Raw genomic sequence first — 24,907 nt, 5'->3', positions numbered from 1 at the left:
ATAAAAGAATGATCAGAACCCAGAGAACAGCTGTATTTATTTCTTGATACACATATACTACACATGGAAGATGCCAATGGCACACACATCTCTGTTGGTCTTGGATTTCTGACTCTAGTCTACAAATACTGCATTAATTTCTCCTTGAAACATTCACAGTAACATGAATCCATCATGGCTTCTCCCATTGATTTCACAGCCCCCAGAGATGAAGGTCAAAGAGCTATTGGAAAATATAATGTGCTAATGACTCACTTCACCACTATCCTTCCTGAAGAAAAGCGAATAAAATAAACAGACATTTCCTTTTTGAATCCCATTCCAGTGATTTGAGCTGAGTAAGAGGACACATCAGAAAGTGATTCTAAAATAAAGAGAAATGGGTCCCAAATTGATTTTTAAATGTTGAAATATGATACACAGGTCCAGATCAGAATTGTTTAAATTCTAACTGAAAGGAATGTGCCTACTTAAACTAGAAATGGCAGCAGGAGTTGCGAGAAGATGCCTTGAACAGTAAGATAGCCCCTTCAAACAGGAGAAAAGCCTATTAATTCCCTCTTAGCCACTGACCATTGTAAAACATGATCCGACCTCACATTAAGTATCCCACAGTTTCTGGGATTAAATGATTAAATACAGCAGAGCAGTGTTTGAATCTCGATCCAGTAGGCTAAATAAAAAGAACTTTAAACATCTTTAAGTGTCTTGAAGAAATAAATGATCAAGCCTGGTTGACTCCGGTCTTAGTTTATACCTGTTGATGTTCTACTATTATTTCCCAAATATATAGCAAGAACAATGGATTCTAAGTTTCGTCTTTACATCTACATTACTCTCATAAACATATTCCCTATTTTATATTCCATATTCCTGAGAAAGAAACGAACATCACAGCAATCGATTCCCCATTGATAATGGAACTGAAGGGAACTTTAGAGACAGCACTGTGAAGGGATTCAGAACAGGCCTCCCCAGGAATGTGCCACTTTTGCAAGTGAACTAGTTTAAGATGAAGCCATATTTAATATAAAATAACTGGGGAAAGCCTAAATAGAAATGTCTAAGGCAGGAGTGGGGAACCATTTTTTTCTGCCAAGGGCCATTTGGATATTTATAATATCATTCACAGGCCACACAAAATTATCAACTTAAAAATTATGTTGCTATGAAAAAAGCTCCTAGATTTATTGAATTTTGAGTCCTGCCTGCGGTTGCCTTGGCAGGGCCAGACCAAATGATACAGCAGGCCAGACGTTCCCCACCCCTGGTCTAGGGCCTTGGAGAAGGAAAACATACTATTTAACTGTCCCTTGTGTGTTTTCCAATTTGTAAAGAGAAGGAAATCAGGAAGGAGGGGAGGGACATGGTCAGTGGACACTCTACTGAGAGTGGGAAGGGAAATGGTACATCCTCTTCTAAAGGAAATTGGCACAGGATGAAGTGAAGCTTGGAAAACAGCACAGTCATAGGGTCCCATAAAGGTACTGAGCATAGTCATAGGGTCACATAAAGGTTCATGGTCATGCTCTGACAGCATTCTCTATAATAGGGAAAAATAGAAACCAGTCTGAAATCCAACGTTAGGGGAATGGGTAAATGCATTAAACATTAACTGGGATCCCATGGCAGCATTACAGTAATTTTGAAGATCATTTAATAACATCAGAAGGTGTAATATATAAAGTAAAAAATAGTTTGCACAGCTGTCCATGAAATTTCAAGTGTGTGTGTGTGTGTGATTGACAGGAAATCTAGCAAAATGTATCAATTTTTGTAGGAGATGATGGAAATTTTCATGTTTCCCCTTTCTATGTTTCTCTCATTTCTAAATTTTAAGCAACAGGTAAGAATTTTATAAATAGAAAAGACAGTGTGATTTTTAAAGGAATGTGTTTTTTAAATAGCATCTGTGATTTTTCTAACTAAATGGGAACTTCCCTCTGAAATTGTATAGTATTTAATTCAGTTCATAAAGTGCTTATGACATGCCACCTTGGTTTTCTAACTGTGTGAGAACAGCGATCTTCACAAGGGTAAGAATTCAATTACACTATATTGCTCAGAGTGTCCCTACTTAAGGCATCATTAAATGTCTGTAACACGAATGAGTAAGTGTATGAATGGCAGGTGGTCAATAAATTTATGTTGATAGATTGTTTACTTACAACAGATAAAGAAACTACCTGTAGATAACAGATGGTATAATTTTAAGCTTTTTCCTGAAAAGCTTTTAGATATATTCAAAAAAGAGTTTACAATATATACACATTAGCTTAACACCATATTCCAAATTTTTCAAATTTGAGGAAAAACATGATTCTTCAGACTGACAATTACTGTCTACTGTGTAAAATCCAGATAAATCCATGTGGAGACACATCATGATAAAACTAGAGAAGATGGAAAATTAAGAGACCATCTCAAAAGAGAGAAAAGACAGATTATCTACAAAGAAAGTATAAAAGGTAGAAGAGTCAGATGACATTGGTATAACAATCAAAATTATTGTTGAAAAAACTGTTAACCTAGAATTGTATACCTGACAAGTCTCATAAAATGATCTCAAAATAAAGAGCTTTCAGACATATAAAGGAGTTTTCAGACATATAAAATTCACACTTCTCAGCTAGTCTCATTGAAAGAAATGTTAAAGAATCTAACCTAAAAAATATACAGTTAGCAAATAAAAATACAGGACACCGAGTTAAATTTGAATTTCAGATACACAATGAATGCATTTTAGTGTAAGTATGCTCCCAAATTATCTGCTGTTTACCTGAAATTCAAATTTAACTTGCTTTCCTGTATTTTATCTTGCAAACCTACCTCAAAAGAAAACAAGAACCCAGAAAGAAAACATAGGATGTAAGAAACCATGCTGAGTGCAGAAATTGATAAAATGTCAGTAAGTTCATATACCTAACAACTGTATGGGGGAAAAAACCCTTTCTATATTTACATTATACCTTCAAAACTAATTATGAAATGATGACTCTTATCTAAGGCACAAATTCACTTTCTTTTAAATATATGAGTTGTCATAAATGGTCCTTGGACATTTCCATGTTAAAAGAAGTGCCACTGTTTTCCCAACATGCATCACAAAGCCTGTTCTATCGGTTGTACATGGTGCATGCAATCAATCATAGGAGCCTTGCCTTAAAGTTACAAAGCACTTCATCTTACCATGCCTGTCCGTGTTAACCCAGAACATGCCATAGGCCACCTTCTCTTCTCCAGCCAAGTAGGTTTTCTTGAGGGACTCACCTGCACTTTCTAGTCTTCTCAAGACACTCAAAGACCGGCCTTCATGTGCTCACCCTACTGCAGTCACAATCAACTTTTCAGGGAATCATTAAGAAGTCTGAAATGCAAGCTAAAACACAGGCAAGCTCTTCATAACCAAAATGTCCCAGGAATGGCTTACTTATATGGAATGTTAATCAAGACCAGCGAGTCTCATTTCATGACCCAGAAATATGCCCTTGAAAACAACGTGCATTATCTTTCCTATGGGCCCAATAAAATTCAATTTCAGATGCACTTTGAGGAGCTATCTAAAAGGAGCCCTACAGTGAAAGTTGTGATAATGAGCATTATTGTGCCTACTGTATCTGTTTTGTACATGTGTTATATTGAAGCATAATAACCAGTGTAATAAAGTGATGCCAAAAGAAAGCTATAAGGACAGCTCTCTCATAGTTGCTTTCATGGGCTCCCCGGGAGCCAGCTAAAACCCAGCTAGCTGGGACAGTGAATAAAGTAAATTACATGCTGCTGATTCAAAGTGATTTAATTATACTAAATCCAAGGGCAGGAACGATGTCTTATTCATCATTCATTACATATCCTTGGTCTGCAGCTCAGAAGCCCCGTGCCAATTAATGTTGGTGTAGTTTTGAGTATTTTTAAAAGTTCTCAGGATTATCTATGAAAATGGAATATACATACACTGGATTATAAAAGTGTAGACGCCATCCAGTTGTTTATTTTGGCATTGCCCACAGCACCTGGACACATGCAAAAATGTAGAAAATAATGCTAAGCTGATTTTATACCTAAACACTCCTGCATCACGTAAGTGATTTTAGTAAATCAAAAAAGAGATACTTGCTTTTAATAAAAGATTTTACTAAATAGATCAAGCCCCAAGTACTTTCAGAAATAAATTCTGCTTTTAAAACTTAGGTTTACACCTAATTTAATAACTCATCTCACACCAAAGTTACAGATAAGAGAAAGTATTCAAAATTCGGGGTGAAACTTAGCTTTCAAGTAAAGCAGTATGAGCGTATGAGGTTCCTATTGTCATCATCGCCGTGATATATTATTTCATTTAATTCTCATTCAATATCAGACCTGTAGCATAGTCACGGAATGACAAATGACGCTCTCGATCCACAAGGAAATAGAACTGCATTGTTTGTTATGAGAAACAAAGCAAATGATAACAACTCCAAAATGTTGAGGGCAAGTTTGAGAGCTCCATGTGTGTATATGTAATAAATCATTCCTCTGAAAAGATAATTGCAGTACCACTAGAGAGAAGAAAAAAAAAACAAAAACAACCGACTTTGAGGGCAATTATTTGAAAGCTCCTCAAATTAACTCGGGCACAGTTGGTTCTTTGTTACTGAGCACATATTAGTGCAAGTTGTATCATTGGGGGAAATAATGTCATTCTAGGTATTAATCACTTTCATTTTAAATGTGCTTGGTAAGCCGAGAAGACGTGAGACTGTAGGAACAGTGTGGAATGCAGAAGTAATTAGATGCTGAATGCTCCTTTTGAAAACTGCAGGGTAACAGAACCAAAAAGCTTCAAGGCTCTAGGAAAACGGAGGGTTTGTATGTAACGTGAGAAAGTTCTGTTTCATTTCACTGACCAATCATATCACAGAGGGAGTGAAACTAAGCCCTTCTTTCAGAAACAATTTTAACAGATTATGTGGAATGAAATCATAATATTTTAGGAGTCAATCTTCTAGTGTAATTTAGCGGTGGCTTCTTGAGGCACCGTGCAATAGAGTTTTCTGTGATACTTAAGTCTACAATCTGTGCCAAAAAGTAGAACACTGTTTTTGCAAATATCCTCCTGAGACAAACATAAGCCAGGATTTGGTGTTACTGACCATCAGTGCAAATGACCGTTTGATATGCTCAGTGTGAACAAAACTTGCTAAGGGCCACTTCATACCAGGAGAGGGGGAAGAGCCCTCAAGCAAGTACTGTGGAAAAGATTCTCCGTTCTAACGTGTGAAATGAGATAGCAAGGGGCTACCTGCAAATTTTCACTTCCACTTCGACAGTATTTTGATAACTACGAACTCTTAGAACCTTGAACCAGCCAGTTAGAAGGAATATCAGATGATCATCCTCTGTTATTAAATAAAACCTTACAAATGTTAACTGCTTTGACTTCTATTAAGTTCAGCACACATGGCATATCTTCTGTTCCAATTAGTGAGTATCCACATCAGTAATGCTTTACAGGTATATGTGTATACATGGCAAAGGGGCCACATTGCACATAGAAACAACTGGAAGTTTGATCCTGGCTGGGCCTCTTTTCATATGTGTGACCTTAAGAAAGTTACTCTCTCTATGATTCAGTTTCTAATTGGGATTAATAATGTCTAAATCCTATCCCACCCCCCAAATCATTCCTATTCTTCCTCATTTAACACTCAGAGAAGCTAGAAGCATCTGTCACTCTTGAGCCTTTCTAATAATTAGCCATTAGAAGGCAGGCCTGATCACAGAGGAGACTTCAGGAAACAACATGTCCAGGGGCTAAAACTTGTGTGACACACCAAGATGTCGCTTCTTTCTTCTCATGCACAGCCTCCACCCCAGGAGACAGAGTAATGAGAGCATCAGAGAACTGGGGTGCACCCAAGGGTCATCTAACCTCGGGTGCTGCACAGGATAGAAATTCCCTAAAGCATCCTGGCCAATAGTTAAGGATCTGTTGGGTCACGTCTATGCGCAGGAAGCTCAGTACTTCCAAAGGCATTTCAGTACAATGCTGGGGAATGCTATTCCATAGCAGAGATTACTTGTCGTTCTAAATATGCCTCCTTGTCGCTCCATTCTATTGACTTTGGCTTTTGAAGCAACTCATGAAAGTCTTGTTTGTAAGACAGTTAATCAAACATTTAAAGGCGCATTTACAAACATGTAAGGCATGTTTATAAATCAGCCGTTATATTTGTCTTTGGTCTGCACTTCTCCACGTTAAACACTCTCAGGTTTTGAGGCCCTTCACAAGCTTGGTTGACCTTATTAGCCAAAAGATAATGAACACAAATACACGAATACCCAAACCCCAAATTCGGTCTGACTGACAGAGTGCAAGGTCATTACTTCTAATGCCCTGCTCATTCTGCTTCTACTAATGCATCCTAAAATAGAGTTGGGCTTTTTATAGAGATTTTTATCCAAATCTGTGAAATTATAATTTGGTTTACACTGTAGTATATACATTTAGCCATCTATTCATTTATTTAACCTACTCATTCTTCCTTCCATTTAATTCCATCTTTCATCCATTTAATACAATCTTTCAATGATATTTTAAATTCTGCTGACACACACATAATGTTGATTAATCCACTATTCCTGTGTCACTGAGGTTTGCAGACATTCTTCAAAAAGTGCCTTGGACATCCTCTCCTTGATCAGTAATTCTAACTTTCCCAAAATTCCTCATATATGACCAGGGCTTATAATATTTTAAGGTGAAATTTTTAAAAAACATGGTATGTGCATTTCAAAAAAATTATTTAAGTCAGTGAAAGCTCTACAAATCAGAAAAGCTATACAGATGCAGTATGGAATAATTTACTCGAGAAAATTCCCAGATAATTAAGATATTTCTTTGACATGAACCATTTCTATAATTTATAACATTACCTTCATCTACTGTCTTATAAACAGAGCCCCCAACCACAAGTCGGAGACATATGCTACGTTTTTGACATGGATTTTGGTTCAGTCTCTTGGAAGCTGTTCCTGTTTATTTCAATGTACACATAGTCCAGTAACTAATAGCAACATTTTCATCCTGGACACGTAAGGGGACATTAGGAGCATTAAGTGCACATCCCACAAAATAACAAACAGAATGTGTTATCCTAAATGGGTACTAAACTCGGTATTGGGACACCTGAGTTACAACCTCAGCTCTATGTACTTAGCCACAGGAAAGCCGCTTAACCAGCCTGAGCTTCAATGTCCTTTGTTTGCAAAGTGTTGACACTGGGCTAAAAGACCTCCGAGGCTCTCCCTGCTTGTACAACTCTGCTGTGGGTTCAAAATAAATTGAGCAAAAGCACTCAGGACCTGTCACATTTAGCTACCTAGTTTTACCTACTACCTGGCTAATGTGTGTTCACTCTGATGTTTAACACCTAGACACTTCAAGGTGGCCAGCAACACTCTGAGAGCAAAAAGGGAACCCTGCTGCCCAATCATGTGTCAGCAAAGAAGTAGTACTGCTAGGTACATGCATGTGCTCATGTGTACACATGCATGTGCTCATGTGTACACACACATGCGCCCATGCATGGATGGAAGGTGACTAGCATGGAGACCACTAAGCGATCCATAATGTAATCCAATCTCCTGTGGATTTCATTGCAAATTAATAGAAGGAAAGAAAGTTCCATAAAGTTTACATGGTAGTGAAGGCATTCTAGCAATTGTACACTATACCCCTGTATTTCCGCATAGCTAAATGGAGTAAGAGGTGGGTCACCGTATGACCTCACCTGCTGGGCTAATGAGCAAAGCGTGGCCAAACAACTCAGGTTTCTAAAAGCCAAAACAACTGTGAGTCCATTCCAATGAATTCTGTTAACCTTACCTTGACAAAAGGTGTTGTTAACCCTCTTATAGCCTTGTAGACATTCCATCATTTGGTTATATCCATGATAAGCTGTAAGGGAAGAAATAATTCTTTGTTATGTGCTTAGTTTTAATTCTTACAATCCTAAACTATTATATGTGATAATCAGAGCCAGTTTAGGCATTAGTGGTCTTACTCATTTCTAAGAGACCAATTCAATACTAATTTATTTCACATTATCCTCGTAAGTCTTTTATATTTTACTCCAGTTATTCCTTATTTATATTACAAAGGATCGCTTCCTCCCCAACGATTGCTACAGGCGCTTGAATTTTCTTATTGTGGGTTTGGGTGACTACAAGCTAGTCTTCCTGGGACACTCCTGAGTTATGCCTGATGTTCCAGCAAAGTTCATGAATACTCCATTTCACTCTCAAAAGTGTCCCAGTGCAATGCATCGTCTGCTCGCCTTAATTGCAGGATCGCGTATTCTAGTTATGAGCTGATTCTTACTAATACAAATTCTGGAAAGAACAGGAGATGAGGAGAAGGAGCTGGGATCAGTTGTATGGACTTAATCACTCGGAAAACTCATCAGCGGTATGAATGCTGCAGTCACCAATTTACCAAAACCCTACTCGCTGAAATATGACACTCTAAAGTGAAACCAGAGTTGAAATAGCGTAATTTCTGGAACCACGGAGACCTAGGTTCTGCCCAGCAATACTCTGCGACCTTGGGAAACAATGCTTCCTGGGCTTCAAATGGCAATTCAGTGCAATGCGAGTATCACCTCTACCGACCATGGCAGGGTTGCTGTGGAGTTTAGAGATAATGTACGTAAATGCCTGCAACAGGGCCTGATAAGACACATGTCAATGACACATGTCACTGTTATTTCCCTGAAATAAAGTATTCTTTATTAAAAAGATAATGAACAATACAAAATGGGCCATAATCAAAATAGGTTAGACTACTAAAAAGACCTGCAGAAGTAAGTGAAATAAGCCAGTCAGAGAAAGATAAATATCACATGATCTCACTCATTTATGGAATATAATGAACAACATAAACTGATGAACAAAAACAGATCCAGAGACAGAGAAACATCAATCAGACCATAAAAACCTCAGAGGGAAGGTAGGGGAGGGGGGCGGGAAGGGGGAGAGATCAACCAAAGGACTTGTATGCATGCATATAAGCCTAACCAATGGACACAGACACCAGGGGAGTGAGGGCATGAGTGGGGGGGGGGGGGATAAGAAGGGTAATGGGGCAATAAGGACACATATGTAACATCTTAATCAATAAAGAAATTAAATATATATATATATATATATATATAGAGAGAGAGAGAGAGAGAGAGAGAGAGAGAGAGAGAGAGAGAGGAGCTGCAGAAGGAGTAAAAAAGGAAAGCTGAAGTAAAAAAATAAATCTTATGGAAAATAAAATTATTTTGCATTCTCCACACTAATGGAACAGGGAATGTACTAGTGTTGTTTCTCTCCTCCTTCATTTCCTTTCTTTGCTATATTTCCCCTATCTTCAGATCCTTCAAATGCTAGAAAATGGATAGAGTGAGGAATCTGAGATTAGTGAGTTAAAAGGAGAGGTCTGTATGGGGGGAGTTTCCCGTTCACCTCCTTGACTGAACGTCTAGTCTTCTCCCATACAGCAAAGCCTTCTGGAGCAGACTGCCGACAGAGATCCTGGGCGCTCTGTCTGTGAACTGTTCAAAGGCAAAAGAGAGGCAAAGGCAGGGGGCGGAACAAAGGATCTCCTGAAGTCTTCCTAAGCTTAGGATTCAATGTTCATTTTCTTCTAAACTCTCTTAAGGGACAAGTGACTTGCTCATGCTAAGTCCATTTTTTAATTGATTACAGACTATTGAATGAAATCATCTGCAGATTTAAAATTTCACAGTAAAAACTGATCCACAGTGAAAGGTATTTCTGTATGTGGCTAAACAAAAACTTCAAACATTAAATAAAAGCCATTTGAAAACTGAGGTCTGGACTATTTTGAGTGAAAAAATAAAAAGACATGGAACACAAAACCATAGCATGTAAAGCCAAGGAAAGTCTGTTCTCTTCCAAAAGGAGTATGATTTAGAGGGCAGTACCAACCAAGGAAAGGAAAGTTTATACATGACACAGGAAGAATGTGACCCCCAGTGTGTTTCTTGGGAGTGAGTCACTTAGGCACAAACGAAGTAAATGTCAAGTTTACTTCATTCATAATCCACACTGTCCATCCCCAAGTGAACCAATCTCTTTAATTTTATACAATTGAATGGGTCAACATATGAATTTATTTCATCAGCCTTTAGTTAACAGTGTTAGCAACTTTGTACTTTCACATGCTATCTAAATTATTACCAACATTAAAATATAGAGCTATCAAAACCATATAAAGTAGATGAATTTATACCCAGGTGGCACAATTCTAGGTAAGAAAGATAAAAGGTCAGGAGTGGAAGTTAGGGATTAAAGAGCAAAAAAACAAAAACAAAAACTATGATTCCCATTACCCCTGTCTTGCAACTTTGGGTTGTGGAAAAAAGAGAGAAAAGAGAAGAAATTAAGCAAAAGATATATATATAGAGAGAGAGAAAGGAAGAAATGAGAATAAGTATAAGATGAAAGAAAAGTATTGGAGAAGAAAAACTTGGCCACAAAACAAAGTTGTAAGAACTGGGTTTGTCTTTCTTTAGTCCTTAAACCTAGCAGCAGGAAATATACCACCCTCCACAATATTCCTACAAACATACACAATGAAGGGTAGGCAGTTAAAACAAAAAGCAATATTTTTTTCAACATTTTAGATACAGACTCTCATTTTCCTGACCTATGGACTCAATAGCAACTGAGAATTGGGAGCCTAACCCAGGTTCTACCTAACTTCAAACTCCAGGCTCTTTAAAACCATATCAACTGTCTCCTAGATGCCCCTTCCATCAGGGTCCCAACATAATTCCAGGTAAATGGATCTTCCAGTGAAGAGGGACCATCACATTCAACCCACTTGCTGGAAATCCACATTGTCCATCATTTTCGAATCAGCCCAGAAAGTCCACTGGGGACATCCTTGCAGTACTCAATGTTCTTATTTGTGTGACGTTTTCCCTAAATAAAGGTTATTAGAAACTTTAGTGGCTATTTCCACCAATTGGTCCTCTAAAAGAAGGCAGTAATATCAACAAAACAGTGATACTAAGTGAAATTAACTTCAGGAGATTTAGAAAACACACAAGTTTGAGAGATAAGGAAGTCTAAATGAGAGACAATTATTCAAAACAAGTTACTATGATGGGAGAATAGTTTATAAGACAGACATAAGGAGCCACAGTGATTTCAAGGTGGCAGATTCTAGACTTAACAGAGAGGTTTCGAAAGCATTTGAGAATATCAACCAAATCAAATAAAAATCACTCAATTGAAGCAAATGAGAAATTCCTTGCAGTGTAAAACATTTTTTTAAAAAAAACCTATAAAAGTCTTCAGTTAAGCAAAGCAAAAAAAGATGACTTAGAAAAGTATCACTCCCTTCCTTGGCAAAAACGTGATGAAAAAGTGGAAAAACACTCCACTTAAAACAAGTTACCTTTGTTTTTCTAAAAAGAAAGTATTAGAAATCAGTTTTCCGGAATTAATGCTACATACAGAAACTGAAAATAAAAACTATCTTTGAAAAAAAGGTAACAGAAAGATGTGGTTCTGGACTTATTTCCATCAATAGGTTCTGGAGAACAGATTTTATAGAATAATCAAAGCATGTGAGGGTCAATAGCCATGTGACCAAGAACTGTGATAGTATAGAAGCATGAGTAAGAAGAAAAGGGGAGAGTACTGGGGCCCAGTTTCTATACATTTCTTTTTTACAAATCAGCAACAATCATTTCTTCATTTGAGCTTTTTTTTTTTTTTAAGTGAATTTTGAAAAGTTATAGTATAACAAAAACTACAACAGAAGTTGTGGCTGTTAATAAAAATTTCACTTAAGAAATTTAACCTAAGAAATCACAACTGCGCTGACTTTTTATAGGATTTGAAACATGTAATTATCATCTTAAAAGCTATCCTGTTTTCCCTTCACCTGAGAAAATAGAGCCTGTTTTATTTTAGCATATCACCTCTTAAAAGACTTTTTAAAAAAATATGTAATCTGACTGACGAAGGCAACTCATAACTGTACTTATTAAAAAACAGAATGGGCCAGAAAGTTGTGGCTCAGATGGCTGAACATCGACCTGTGAACCAGGAGGTTGTGGTTTAATTCCTGGTCAGAGCACATGCCTGGATTGTGGCTTAATCCCCAGTAGGGGGCGTGCAGGAGGTGATCAATGATTCTCTCTCATGATTGATGTTCCTATCTATTGCTCCCTCTCCCTTCCTCTCTGAAATCAATCAAAATATATATATTTTTAAACAGAATGGGTATAAAACTTTTCTCAGACCTGTAAGGTTTCTGGAAGTGCAGATTTTTGCACAATGTTCTACAATTCAATAAGCATTCTTTGAAAGTCGAAGTCCCACCATTAAAACAGTGATCGTAAGGAAACAGATGTGCTACATTAACCTGCAAAGGAAAGATGACATGTCACTTACATGGCTTCTTGGGGCATTTCTGGCATTTGTGAAAGCCCCAGGAGGTGCCCACGGTTCCACAGCAGTCCTCCTGCTTGGAGAGGCCAGGGAGCGCTTTGCCACACTGCAATGATGGGGTGTGAAATACGCAGGTTAATTGAGTGCAGGACGCCCCGCTCCAGAGCACGGCTGAGCTTCAGCCACATTATAAAACGGAATTAGAGAGGGGAAAAACACCTCTAAAACTTCAAAACAGCACACCACGACGGGATCAAGACCACACTGAAATGAACAGGCATGCTTTCTAGAGCTTCCTGGCATTGCTAGTCTTACGAGAATCTGTCACTGTTCAGAGCGCTTTATAAAACTTACGTTTCTGAGCCCCTTTTTCTCTTAATAGAACCTGAAAATGTAAAAGATTAATATAAACCTTTAAAGTTTTAGTTTCAACTATCAGTGGATCATCAGGAAACAGCTCTCTAAGGGCAGGGCAGGTGTGTAAACCTTGAGAATGTGGCACAGATCCCATCTACAAGGGGCTGTGGGTCTCCCCGTGACCCCATGGCCCGGGCAGGGAAAGAACAGAGAGGACAAGACACGAAATGCTCACTGGCTGAGCCGGATCAGCTCGCACAGCTCCGGCATGGCGAAGGCACCAGGCAGCCCAGGGGACTGACCTAGGAGGTCGGCCAAGCTAGGCAGACACTGGCAGGTTTGGGACAGGAGGCAGAAGAACAGGGCTCGGAGGCCACTGACCAACTGGAGCTGCCCAATGTCAAGACCCATCTCATGACCTTGGTCAACCGCAGGAGGTCAGGAGAGGCTGAGCGGCAGGGGTCTGAAGAGAGACCAACCCCATGAGGCTGGGAAGGGTCTAGGGGAGCTGACCCGGCTCCGTGTGCCCATCCTGAGGGCAGCTGTGCAGGGAGGGCCACTCCACCCCTCCTGTGCAGGCTAAGCCCACACCCCACATCTCAGGGGTCGGTCCGTGGCCTTCATCTGCCTCAACCTCCACAAAATCCTCTAGCGGTTTCAAGAGTCATCTTTCCAAAGACAAATCTGACCACATTCCTCCACGGATGAAACACCGTCAGTGACTCCCACTGTCTGAAGGCTGCAAACGCCCTGGCATGACACAGAAGGTCCTTCCTATGCCTGCCGAAGACAGCTTTCCTGACTTCCTCTCCGCCCCCTTCATCTCCCTACACCCATCCTCAGGCATCCCAAAAGACTACAGTTCTCTAAACTGTCTTTCCGAAAGCTGTTCCTTCTCTCTGATGGCCCTCCCTTTTTCCTCTTTCCGGAGAAACTTTCTTATCCCATGAGCCCCAACTCGGAGGAACCCTCACGGGAAGCCTCGTGTCTCCTCAGTTTTAGCAAGCTCCTCCCTCCTCTTTCCTCCGGCACGTTTCTCACAGTTCCACAGCCTCTGCAATGCATTTTACTTGCATGTAGACGTATCTTATTTACCTTTATATTCCAGTGCACAGTGCACATCACAAATGCTCAATAAATGCTCGATGGAGGGAGGAAGGGAGGAAGGGAGGGAGGGAGGGAGGGAGGGAGGGAGGGAGGGAGGGAGGGAGGGAGGGACCAGTTGCCACCCACCCAGGCGAGCAGTGGCTCTGTGAAAAGCAATGGAAATCAGCCAGTGCACAGAGGCCAGTGAGAGGGACACTGGCAGAAAGTCGGGCAGGTGGTGCACCTTCCAAGAGCAGCAGGGCGGAGACACGGTCACCTGGCAGCCTCCAGGGACAGCCTTCTTTCCCACGGGTCCGGGCATGCAGCATTCTGACTGAGGCGCCAAGTGACCACATTGAAAAACGAAGCCAGAGGTGGCCCTGCAACCGTTCGTGAATTTTTAGTTACATCATAGCTTTGAAGTCATTAGGTTGTGTGTGTTTTTTTTATGGTTTTTAATGATTCTGGCAGGATGTTGTGTGCTCTCCAAAGCTGGAACACGGTGAGAGAGAGAGAGAGGGGGGGACGGACACATGAACAAATGGAGAACCTGAGAGAAGAAAAGCACAGACTGGCTGATTCCAGTCGTACCCAGACTCCTTCAGTTTCCTCTCAGAGGCTGCAATGTGAAATGCAAGGCAAGGAAGAAGAAAGAGGCAGTGGTGCTCCAGGCACAAGACTAGCAACACAATGGTCATGTTAAGGAAAGGTGAAGGGATCGAGAAGTACAAGCTGGTAGTTATAGAATAGTCACAGGGGTTTAGCTAGAGCATAGGGAATATAGTCAATAGACTGTAATAACTATGTATGGTGCTGGGTGGGTACTGGGCATCTCGGGGGAACACTGTGAAGTATATGACTAACCATCAAGCAGTGCACCTGAGACTAATGCAACAGAATATTGAATATAAACTGTAATTGAAAAAATATTTTAAAGAAGGACACAGCGGTCTCCACTGTTGCGATCTGCTGTCGTTCCAGTTTTATCCACCAGACTTCTGTGAGACACCAGGCCACATCCCATGTTGATCATTCTTGTATCAGGCTCTTCGGATTCTTCTCTTCATCAAGCAAAACTCTCAACGCTTGCTGATTTTATATGCTCGAACGTTTAGTAGCAGTTAAAATCCCATTTTCACCTGGGATTCCTAGAATGTTTGATTGGGTACGGCGAAAATAAATCATTTCTCTCTACCGGGCCTCACAAAAGGTACCAGGTTTTCGTTACAGGACTCGGGCCGCTTTATCCCATGGCTTTGTTTTTGCAGGTCCACAGCCAAGAGCAGCACAAGCCTTCCAAAGCGATGAAATAAACGGCCGTGTAGGTGGTACCAGACACTGTGTGTTCTTCCCAAAACTGGGTCTGCACCGCATGAGAACAGGCTGCCAGGGATGAAGGCAGGCTTACAGCAGGGCACTAAGTTCTAGGTACATACCCCTGTAGTGTCTGGGCTCTGAAGAGCTTTCAACGTGTGGCCAGAAACTCTACCCGAGAGATCTTTGTGGCCGTACTCAGGGCGCTCGCATGAGACTACCCAATACCGCTAGGTCCTCCCTGGATGTGGGAAATATTTAGAGGAAAAGAAGGCAGAGGAAGGATCTTCTCTCCCCCATGCCGAAAGGCCACATGGGAGAGACCACATAGAAGAGGATGCTGGAATTCAGAATGTCCTCTCAGATGGGAGGGTCCTGCTTCTCCATGAGACATAATTACATGGACACAGACTGCTTCTGCCTAACGACATTTTTATGCCCAGATTGAGGTGAGTTTTACAAGTGAAAAACACAAGTGGAATTTCTCCTATGTGAATCATTCACCACATTTTCAAAGAAAGCCAGTCTCTCATTTCACGGCATACCTTGCGCATAAGCAATCCAGGAGAAGCGTGCTACACTTACAACCCAATGTTCAGCTATTTCAAGTCAGAAAGAAAATTCTATCCTGTCAAATGAGCTATGTGCTATAGCTTCCGCCCCCGCCCAATTCACACGACTCCGCGCTGCAGACTGGGGGACACTATGAATCCACACGCCCATGCTAGGATTCTGCAAATGCATGACCCACGTAGAGCAGTGCAAAGGGAACCATGAAGGTTCTGGCAAACATGCCCTGTGGGTATCAATTAAAGGAAGTAGAAATAACAAACACTACCTGTAGCCATGATGGCAGAGTTCAGATATGTTAAAACGTGTTGCTTAAAGCTAGTTACATGGTGAAGGTATTAGTAGGACTCGCGGCTGCAAGTCACAGGAAGAGAGGATCCAACTCATTAAGCAGGAAACCATTTCAACATTTAACGCCCCTCAACAATGGAAGATACTGACATCTTCACTCGGAGCACAGCCTGGGCGAACACCTCTCAGGGATGCCCAGAATATAAAGCAGATGACTCTATGGTGTCTGTCAGGTCTAGGGTTCTACGTTCAATATATACTGATATATATATATATATATATATATATATATATATATATATATACACACACATACATATATATATATATATATATATATATATATATATGATTTAGGAAATATATAAATTAGTAGACACTAGAGCCAATCTCAAGTACCTCTGCTGCTCTCACGTCTATAACAGGACCATGTCAGATGCACTCCTAACCACCTCTTTTGTCTTACTTCCTCGCTCATCAACAGCTCCAGCAATGCTCACTCCAGTCTGAGCCTCCTCCTATAGGATTACGCAAACTATATGGAAAAGAAAAAAAAACAACAACACACAAATAAAGATACTCCTGACCCTGATTAACCAGTACAGTGACCATGATTCTTAGAAAACTGGGTGCATGAAAATGACTCTTTGCCCCTTCCTATTGTTATATCTGCTTTAGCACCATGCCTCAGAAGGTGAAGCTATTCAAGAATCGTTGGAATTACTTCACGAACATCCATGCTATAACACAAAATTATTCCATTATGGTGTGAAAACCTTCCATTTTGAAAAGTTGCAAATTAACAGATTGCAAGATAATGTACTTTTCTAAATCTTGACCTGATTGAGAACACTTATCAGTAGACTTCATCCTCAATTTTGGGATAGTGCCATAGTACTTTCCTGGTCAACCTGTGATTACAAATGTTTTTAGAGCTCCCTCTAAATACATAAGCTGGAATGATAGCTCGAAACTTATTTGGCAACCAAGGCTTACAATTTTTGTTAATTAAAAACTCACCACTGGAGTTGCTTCAAAGATGAACAATAACTTGAAGAGGTTGTGATAAATACTGGAGATTTAATTTTCATACCATAAAATTACTGGTACCTACAAATCCTCACTCCAGGAATGTTTGCTGCACAGGGCCACGTTCTGGGGGAGGAAGATCCGACCATGGGAAAGAGAAAGAAGAACTGAACTGACTCATTAGACCTGGAAGTAAATCCCAGTTCTCTCTGATGAGCAGTGAGATGTTCAACAGATAGTCCAGCCTCTCTGTGCTAGTAATGGGACAATAATCCCAACATCAAAGGATTGTAGTAATATTGATTCATATCAAGCAGGGCTGCCTTTACCCCTCTGTGGAAACTAGAAAAAGGTGACCCTTTGGGATGTGTTCTGCACTAGGACATAGTCTTTGGAAAGCAGCATGTAGGCTGACTCTCCATTCGTCCCCTCAGCTCTTGTGCTGTGTGAGTATCCTATCAAATAAAGAGGGAATATGCAAATTGACCATCACGCTGTAACAAATATGGCTGTGCCCACAGCGGAGGCAGGGATTCCATAACACAAGATGGCTGCGCCCACAGCAGAGGCCGAGTTCCCATAACGAGCCTTAACGAGCAATCAGCAGGGACCTGAGGCTGCGCCTCCCACCTGGTGGGGCTTGATAGGGGACTTCAGGAAGTGCCCCCTGCCATTCAGGGCTTGACAGGGGACCTCAGGTCATGCCTCCCGCCATTCAGGGCTTGACAGGGGACCTCAGGTCATGCCTCCCACCATTCAGGGTTTGACAAAGGACCTGAGGCCTGGTGGGGCTTGACGGGGGACCTCAGGCTGTGCCCTCTGCCCCGGGCCAGGGGACCTCAAGGCGCGCCCCCCAGCCCGGGCCAGGTGACCTGAGGCCACGCCCCCCTCCCAGGGCTTGATGGGGGTGGGGCCGGCCAGGTCTGGATCTAGACCATTGGGGGTGGGGCCAGCCGGGTCTGGGTCTCACTCGATTTCGTGGCACACGTGGGTGGGTGGGGACTTGACTCTGGTTCCTGTGGTGTGCCCCAGACTCTGACAAGAGGAAGATTTTCATATACATTTTACTAATTTTCTTTCATCTCTGACACTTCTATTATAGAGAAAGGGCAAAAAGCAATATTAAAATATTTCCTCTAATTAATTCCCTTTTAATGCGCATGAATTTCGTGCACCAGGTCACTAGTAATCTATAAAGTGTTAAAGTGCTGGCGATTTGCATAATAAAATACTCTTGTGAATTACCTCTCTCAGATATATATATAAAACTCCTTTTATTTTATTCTCATTATACAATGAAGGATAAAATATTTTTAGTTTGAATAAAGATTGTTTTCTCAAAAAGAATATGGCACTGAACCATGGAATAAATAAAACTTAAAATGTTAAAGTATACAGCTTCTTTAAATGTCTCTAAAGATTACACTGAAGTCATACATGAAAGAAGGGGATGCTGATTCATTGCAACCCTTGCAAGAGTACACAGGACCATGTTTAGGCAGGAGCTGAAACAAGACAGTGACTCAACTGCTGTATTGGGGAGAAAGAGATTCCAAAGAGATGGAACAACTCTAGCTACACCCAGGGCCCACCACCAACAGGGAGAGGAGAGGGTAGGAGGTGAGTGGGTAGGAGGAGAAGGAAAGACAGAGGCAGGCCCAATACAAAGAACAGAGAATGAGGTGATTCGATTTATAGTTGGGGATTAAAGGAAACAGGGAAAAGGAAACATCCAGGTTTTTTTCCCCAAAGCAAAAAGGTTTGGATTGCTTCCAATTAAATATTTGGCATCTTCAAAGTAATGGCAGGCTCAGAAAGATTGATAAAGAAGAAAAGAAAGAGGAGGAGAAGATTGTTTTTATAAAAGTATAATTTTTATATCTGGTGATTCCCCTCAAAAGTAAAAAAAAAAAAAAAAAGAATTATTGGGATAGAGTATATCATTTATGGGGGGGAGAAATTATATGTAAGGTAAACATGATCAGTAATCATCAGAGGACAAAAAAATGAAATTGAGTAATTATCAAAGGGTCATTGGTTATTCTTCTCAAACAAACAGCAGAAGGGACTTAAGTTCAGTACAAATTAGCTCCTTTTTTTAACAAGGCATGTTCTAACACAAAGCAAACACCCGGGCATCTCCATGTTCAGTAGAGTTAGTGCTTTATGAATGAGAACTTGACCTTTCCACACAATCATGTTCCCTGTGGGCCCCATAAAAGGAGGTGTAGAGATAACAGTAGCTGAGAAAATGACAAGACATAGCTTTTGAAGTTGGACCAACATGGGTCCAATTACCAGCTACATGACCTTGGGCAAAAATCTCAACCCTTACCTATTTCCTCCTTGATAAAATGGAACTAAAAATGTCCATTTTCACAGAGCTCTCAAGAGGACTGAGATAAAATACACAAGAGACAGATTCTACATAAAACAGCCATACACTGAGTGGCCAGATTATTATGATCTCTGAACGCATAATAATCTGGCCACTCAGAGAGAGAGAGAGAGAGAGAGAGAGAGAGAGAGAGAGAGAGAGAGAGAGTATGAGGGCTGGTGCATGAATTCGTGCATGGGTGGGGTCCGGCCAGCCTGGCCAGGGGGAGGGGACATGGGTGGTTGGCCGGCCTGCCTGCTGGTCGAACTCCTGCTCGAGGGGACAATTTTCATATTAGCCTTTTATTATATAGGATATACACTGAGTGGCCAGATTATTATGTGTTCAGAGATCATAATAATCTGGCCACTCAGTGTATATGGCCAGCATGCATGAAGCTCACTCGCAGTAGTAGACTCCTTCCTCCAGGGCCCTCATTTAAAAACAAAGGACCGAGGAATCTAACAGTTACTCAGTATACAATGTCCCAGAGTCAACTTACAAAGAAGAGATACGCAAATAAATAGTTCCGATAGACATAGAAATAAGAAAAATAAGGTATTCTTAAGATTTTCCTTAAAATGTTCAGGTCTTCACAAAAGTGTTCTGGCTAATAAAGAAATGCTCAGAGAATAAATGCTGTGAAGGATTTGTGATTATGAGAATTTCATCTTAATTCTACTCAAGAAGCACGACCTGGTGTCTCTGAATTACAATAATTCAACCAGTAAAATCAATGTTCAAAAACGGCAGACAATTTTACTTCAGGAACATCAAGATCTTTCTGGTCATGTACCATGTCTTGGTGCCAGAAGACCAAGATTATGAAGCCAAAATAGTGGAGCCCACTCTGCATCTCCTCCCTGTAAACATCCATGGCCCAATCATAAGACAGTGGAGAACATAGAACTCCCTATGAATATATAACACAGATCCCAGAGAATATATCTGTCCTTTCATGTTTGGCTAGTGTTATAGACTGAATGTTTGTGTGCCCCTCCCCCCCAATTCATATGTCAAAGTCCTGGCCCCAAGTGTATTAGGAGGTGGGGCCTTCAGGAGGCGATTAGGTTTAGATGGGATCATGAGGGTGGGGGACTTGTGATGGAATTAGTGTCCTTATAAGGAGAGGAAGAGACCAGAGCTCTTTCCCCCTTTGCCATGGTGAGGGTGCAGCAAGAAGGTGAGTGTCTGAGAACCAAGAAGAGAAACCTACCAGGAAATGAGTCTGTCAGCACCTTGATCTTAAGACCGCCAGTCTCCAGAACTAGGAGAAAATACATTTCGGTTGTTTAAGCCACTCAATCTACAGTATATTGTTATGGCAGCCCAAAACAACTTACACAGATAGCCATGGTTTCTTGTGAATCCTCCTTCCCCAGAAGAGATGGACTAAGAGCCAGGATGACATAGCAGAAAGAACAATGGAGTAAAAACCAAAAAGCCTAAGTTTTAGTCCTCACCAACCACAAACTCAATACAAGTCGTGAAGCAAATTAACTTACTTCTCTGGACTTTAACACTCTCACTGTTAAAATTTTAAGGATAGACTAATTGCTAATACTCACTGATGTGCCTAAAATCTATGATTTTATGAAGGTACCCTGGGAGCTATGGTGGAACGGTGTCCTGTGTCATGGCAAGCCAGTGAAGGTCAGTGTTCCTTAAATGTGACCTGCCTGCCAGATTGATACACTAGATTCCATAATGTCACCTGTTATCTAGTCCTAACATGATGCTCTGACCTGGACCAACTTGACAAGTGATGTCCAGAATGGGCCTCCTCTTCTCTACCCTACCTCTTGCCTACCCATTTCCTACCAGTCTACACTCACAAAAAAAAAAAAGGCAGCTCTATCTTCCTGAAAGTCATCATGGCTCTTCAATGGCTCCTTTCTAGATTATATTATAATAACTAATTATAATGAACTAGAGGTCCTGTGCACAAGATTCGTGCACTCAGGGGAGCGGGGGGGGGGGGGTCCCCTCAGCCCGGCCTGCGCCCTCTTACAGTCCAGGAGCCCTTAGGGGATGTCTGACTGATGGCTTAGGCCCGCTCCCCGTGCCGTTAGTCGGACATCCTTTGTGCTGCCGAGGAGGCGGGAGAGGCTGGCTGCACTCACCAGCTGTGAGCCCGGCTCAGGGCTTCTGGCTGAGCAGTGATCCCCCTGTGAGAGCCCACCGACCACCAGGGGGCAGCTCCTGCATTGAGCTGTCAATGCGCGTCATAGCAACCGGTCGTTCCACCATTCGATCAATTTGCATATTAGCCTTTTATTATATAGGATGATACACTATCAATAGGCAAAATATCAAAAATTATTCGAGACAGTTACAGAGATGCAGATGTTGTCTGCCTTGACCATTATCAAGTGACATTAGAGTCGATCAACCCATACTGCACAGAGTCCCATAAATCATTCCATCTGTGCAGTTGCCATGCTCGCTTCCACCCACACCCAGAAGTACCTTATTCCAATGTTCTGCCATAAAACTCTGAGGGATTCTGGCAGACAGAAGTTACAACCTCAGTACAATGAATCTGGTTGAGGGATATGAATGCCATTTTTTGAAATCTTGGACTTCTTTTAATAAAAACAATGAGGTTCCTTATGGGGAAAGTTCTCACTGTATGTAATGGGTTGGATTAATCCAAACCTCTGTCACAGCCCTTCTTTGTTCCTATCATCAATCTTTTTGCTATGATATAAACACATCTCCCCTCTGGCAAAGTAACTTTTGCCCATCTTCCGAGGAAATGGCGTTCTTCTAGCCTCTGGACAAACTATAGCTCCAAATTAAACTGAAAACCCCCCTGAGAGCTCTTCAATGTCCATGTACAAGAACATTAAGTATGTTTATATCCGTGTGCCAATAAGAAAGAGAGTCCAAATCTCTGAACCCTATCACTAATGCAGCTACGGCAACATTATTTGATCAACTTGTTCTAAAGGCCCGTTGTCATGAAGGAGAATAGTGTATGATGGAGCACTGGCAGGCTAACAAGCATTGTCTCATAAGAAGAAGAGGAAAACGCTTAAATACTTCCAGATTTTCTAAAAGAACTTGTAAAAAATTTGCTTTGGCTTGAGCAGAACATTCTTCATAAGCAAGGTTGGTTGTTGTTTTTTTAATCCACCCAGCTTTCTTTTGTTAGAGTAATTAAAACAACATTAGGTATTTTGAGGTATCTGATACAACCCTAATCCTCTGATATTTCAGGCTATTGATTTTATAAAGTATGGACTGTGACGGGGGCATTAACTGCTGGAAATGTATCCACACCGATTTCTGAGAGTGTATTTGTTTAAAGCCTGCTGAAGCCAAACCATGGGCTTCAAGGAATTCCAGACAACTACTTTAGTTTATGAAACGGTATTTTAAAAGTTACACCAAGACAAAAACGGTTTTAAAGTAACATACAAAGGGAAATAACTCTTAAGCGTGAAACTTCTGATTTGACATCTTTTCTAAAGAAATGATCAAATGTGGGCTGCCTGTTTTATCCACCTCTACAATGATTTGAGCATGTCAATAGTCAAGTCTACCAGGTTGTGATACATGTGTGTCTTGCTATTCTTAAATTGCAAAAAGAGTAACTAAGTATTGTCATGACTATATTTCTGACGTGCTAATATCCTATTAGCCTTTCCTTGCAGCAAAACAACATGAATCACATCATACATCCCAGTACTAAATGGTAAAAATATTTTTTAAAAATTTAAGTTCCATTACCAAGGATGTGTCTAAAAGGATATACTCGTGTTGAGGGAGGAAATAAAGGTGGGCATCTAGGCATCGTTACTATTACTATGGCAACCAGATCACTCCCAAATGATGAGCATAAAGGCCTCTTTTCCCCAAAGCTTATTTCTACAACTGGATTGAGAGAAATTTTCTATATTAAACTTCAATGTCTGTCAGTTTCCTTTTTGTCTACGTCGAGATACTGGAAGGAACAAAAACCATGTGGGGCCTCATAGCACTATGTAAATTGTAACACGTGCCTCATTGGGTTAAGCTTTCCATTTTTTTGTGTCGTATCCAAGTACACAGAACTCAAAACTAATAATTACTTGTGGTTTGGTTGCAAGTAGCATAGAAAAATAGAATGCCACAAATCACATTAATAGCTTTTTTTAGTTCTCTGCAAGCAGGGAATCAAGGCTGTCTCGACCACTGCTCTGCCACTTGGCAGGAACATTTACAGCTCACCTAAGAACCACTTGCTTCCCGCCATGTCCCAGCTCCCTAACTGTGTTAGTCAGCTCGGGCTGCCATACAAAATACCACAGATTGAGGCCGGGGAGCGGCTTAAACACAGACAGTCCTTTCATCACAGTTCTGGAGGGTCAAGTCCAACCTCAAGATGCCATCAGGGACCGTCTGGATGAGGATTCCCGTCCTAGCTTACAGGAGGCCACCGTCTTGTTGTGTCCTCAACATGGCAAAGAGAGCAAGCTCGCTGGTACCTCTTAAGAACACTAATCCCGCCGGCCAGTGTGGCTCAGTGGTTGAGCGTTGACCTATGAACCAGGAGGTAACGGTTCGATTCCCTGTCAGGGCACATGCCCAGGTTCTGGGCTTGATCCCCAGTAGGGGGCATGCAGGAGGCAGCCGATCGATCGGCGATTATCTCTCATCACTGATGTTTCTCTCTCTCTCTCTCTCTCTGAAATCAATAAAAACATGCATTTTTTTAAAAAAAGAATACTAATCCTATTGTTTTCGGGGCCCCACCCTTATTAATTCATTTAATCTTAGTTACCTCCTTACAGACTATCTCCAAATACAGCTGCAACGGGGTTAATGCTTCAAGTTATATATTTGGAGGTGGAACACAATTCAGCCATAACATTGCCATAAAACTAACAGTGAAAGAGGGCCATGTGACTCAGTCTGTGTAATGGGCTATGGGAGAAGTCCTGTGTGTCCCCTGCAGTAAGTACCTCTCTCCCTCTGCTGCAGGAATTAAGGAGGCTGTGTATTCTAGACAGCACATCAGGAACATGGTGAAACCACCATCAGCCTCATCCCCTGACAGGTGAGTAGTACAGGGCCCCCTGCTCGCCTGTCAGACATCAAGTGCGTACAAAATAGAAGTTTATTTCTACAGCACAACTGAGCCTAACCTGATGATGCTCATCTATTTACTAACTACTCAACTGTGCCCAGCACTGAGCTCAGCTCATAAGAGCCCTGCCCTCATGAAAAAGACAAGCTCTGAGAGGTGTTGACCCCTGAGAGAAGTCTCTCAAGTCAGGATGGATTTGAGAGATCATTCTAGGTGTTGTATCTGACATTTGTACAGCTTGCTCTGTCCACGGAACCGGTGCCATTTGTTAGTATCAGTGGGGTCTAAGACTGGGGAAAAGAAAGATGTCAAAATCATCATAGTCAGAGGACTGTCGAGCTAAAAGAGTTCTT

General features: G+C 41.2%; 1 protein-coding gene across 11 annotated transcripts in view; it reads right to left on the bottom strand.

Annotated features, from left to right (window-relative positions):
* Nucleotides 1-24,907, bottom strand: part of LTBP1 (latent transforming growth factor beta binding protein 1) — a 340,385-nt gene that overhangs the window by 125,470 nt on the left and 190,008 nt on the right. For all 11 annotated transcript variants that reach the window (XM_079791755.1, XM_079791759.1, XM_079791762.1 and 8 more), the window contains 2 exons: nt 12,460-12,562; nt 7,871-7,942 (listed from right to left, as the gene is read on the bottom strand). In XM_079791755.1, the coding sequence (XP_079647881.1) occupies nt 7,871-7,942; nt 12,460-12,562 (175 nt within the window). The remainder of the gene's footprint in view (nt 1-7,870; nt 7,943-12,459; nt 12,563-24,907) is intronic.

The sequence above is a fragment of the Cnephaeus nilssonii genome, assembly GCF_951640355.1.
Source record: "Cnephaeus nilssonii genome assembly, chromosome: 15".
Taxonomy (NCBI): domain Eukaryota; kingdom Metazoa; phylum Chordata; class Mammalia; order Chiroptera; family Vespertilionidae; genus Cnephaeus; species Cnephaeus nilssonii.
This window is presented reverse-complemented; position numbering and strand designations above follow the sequence as displayed.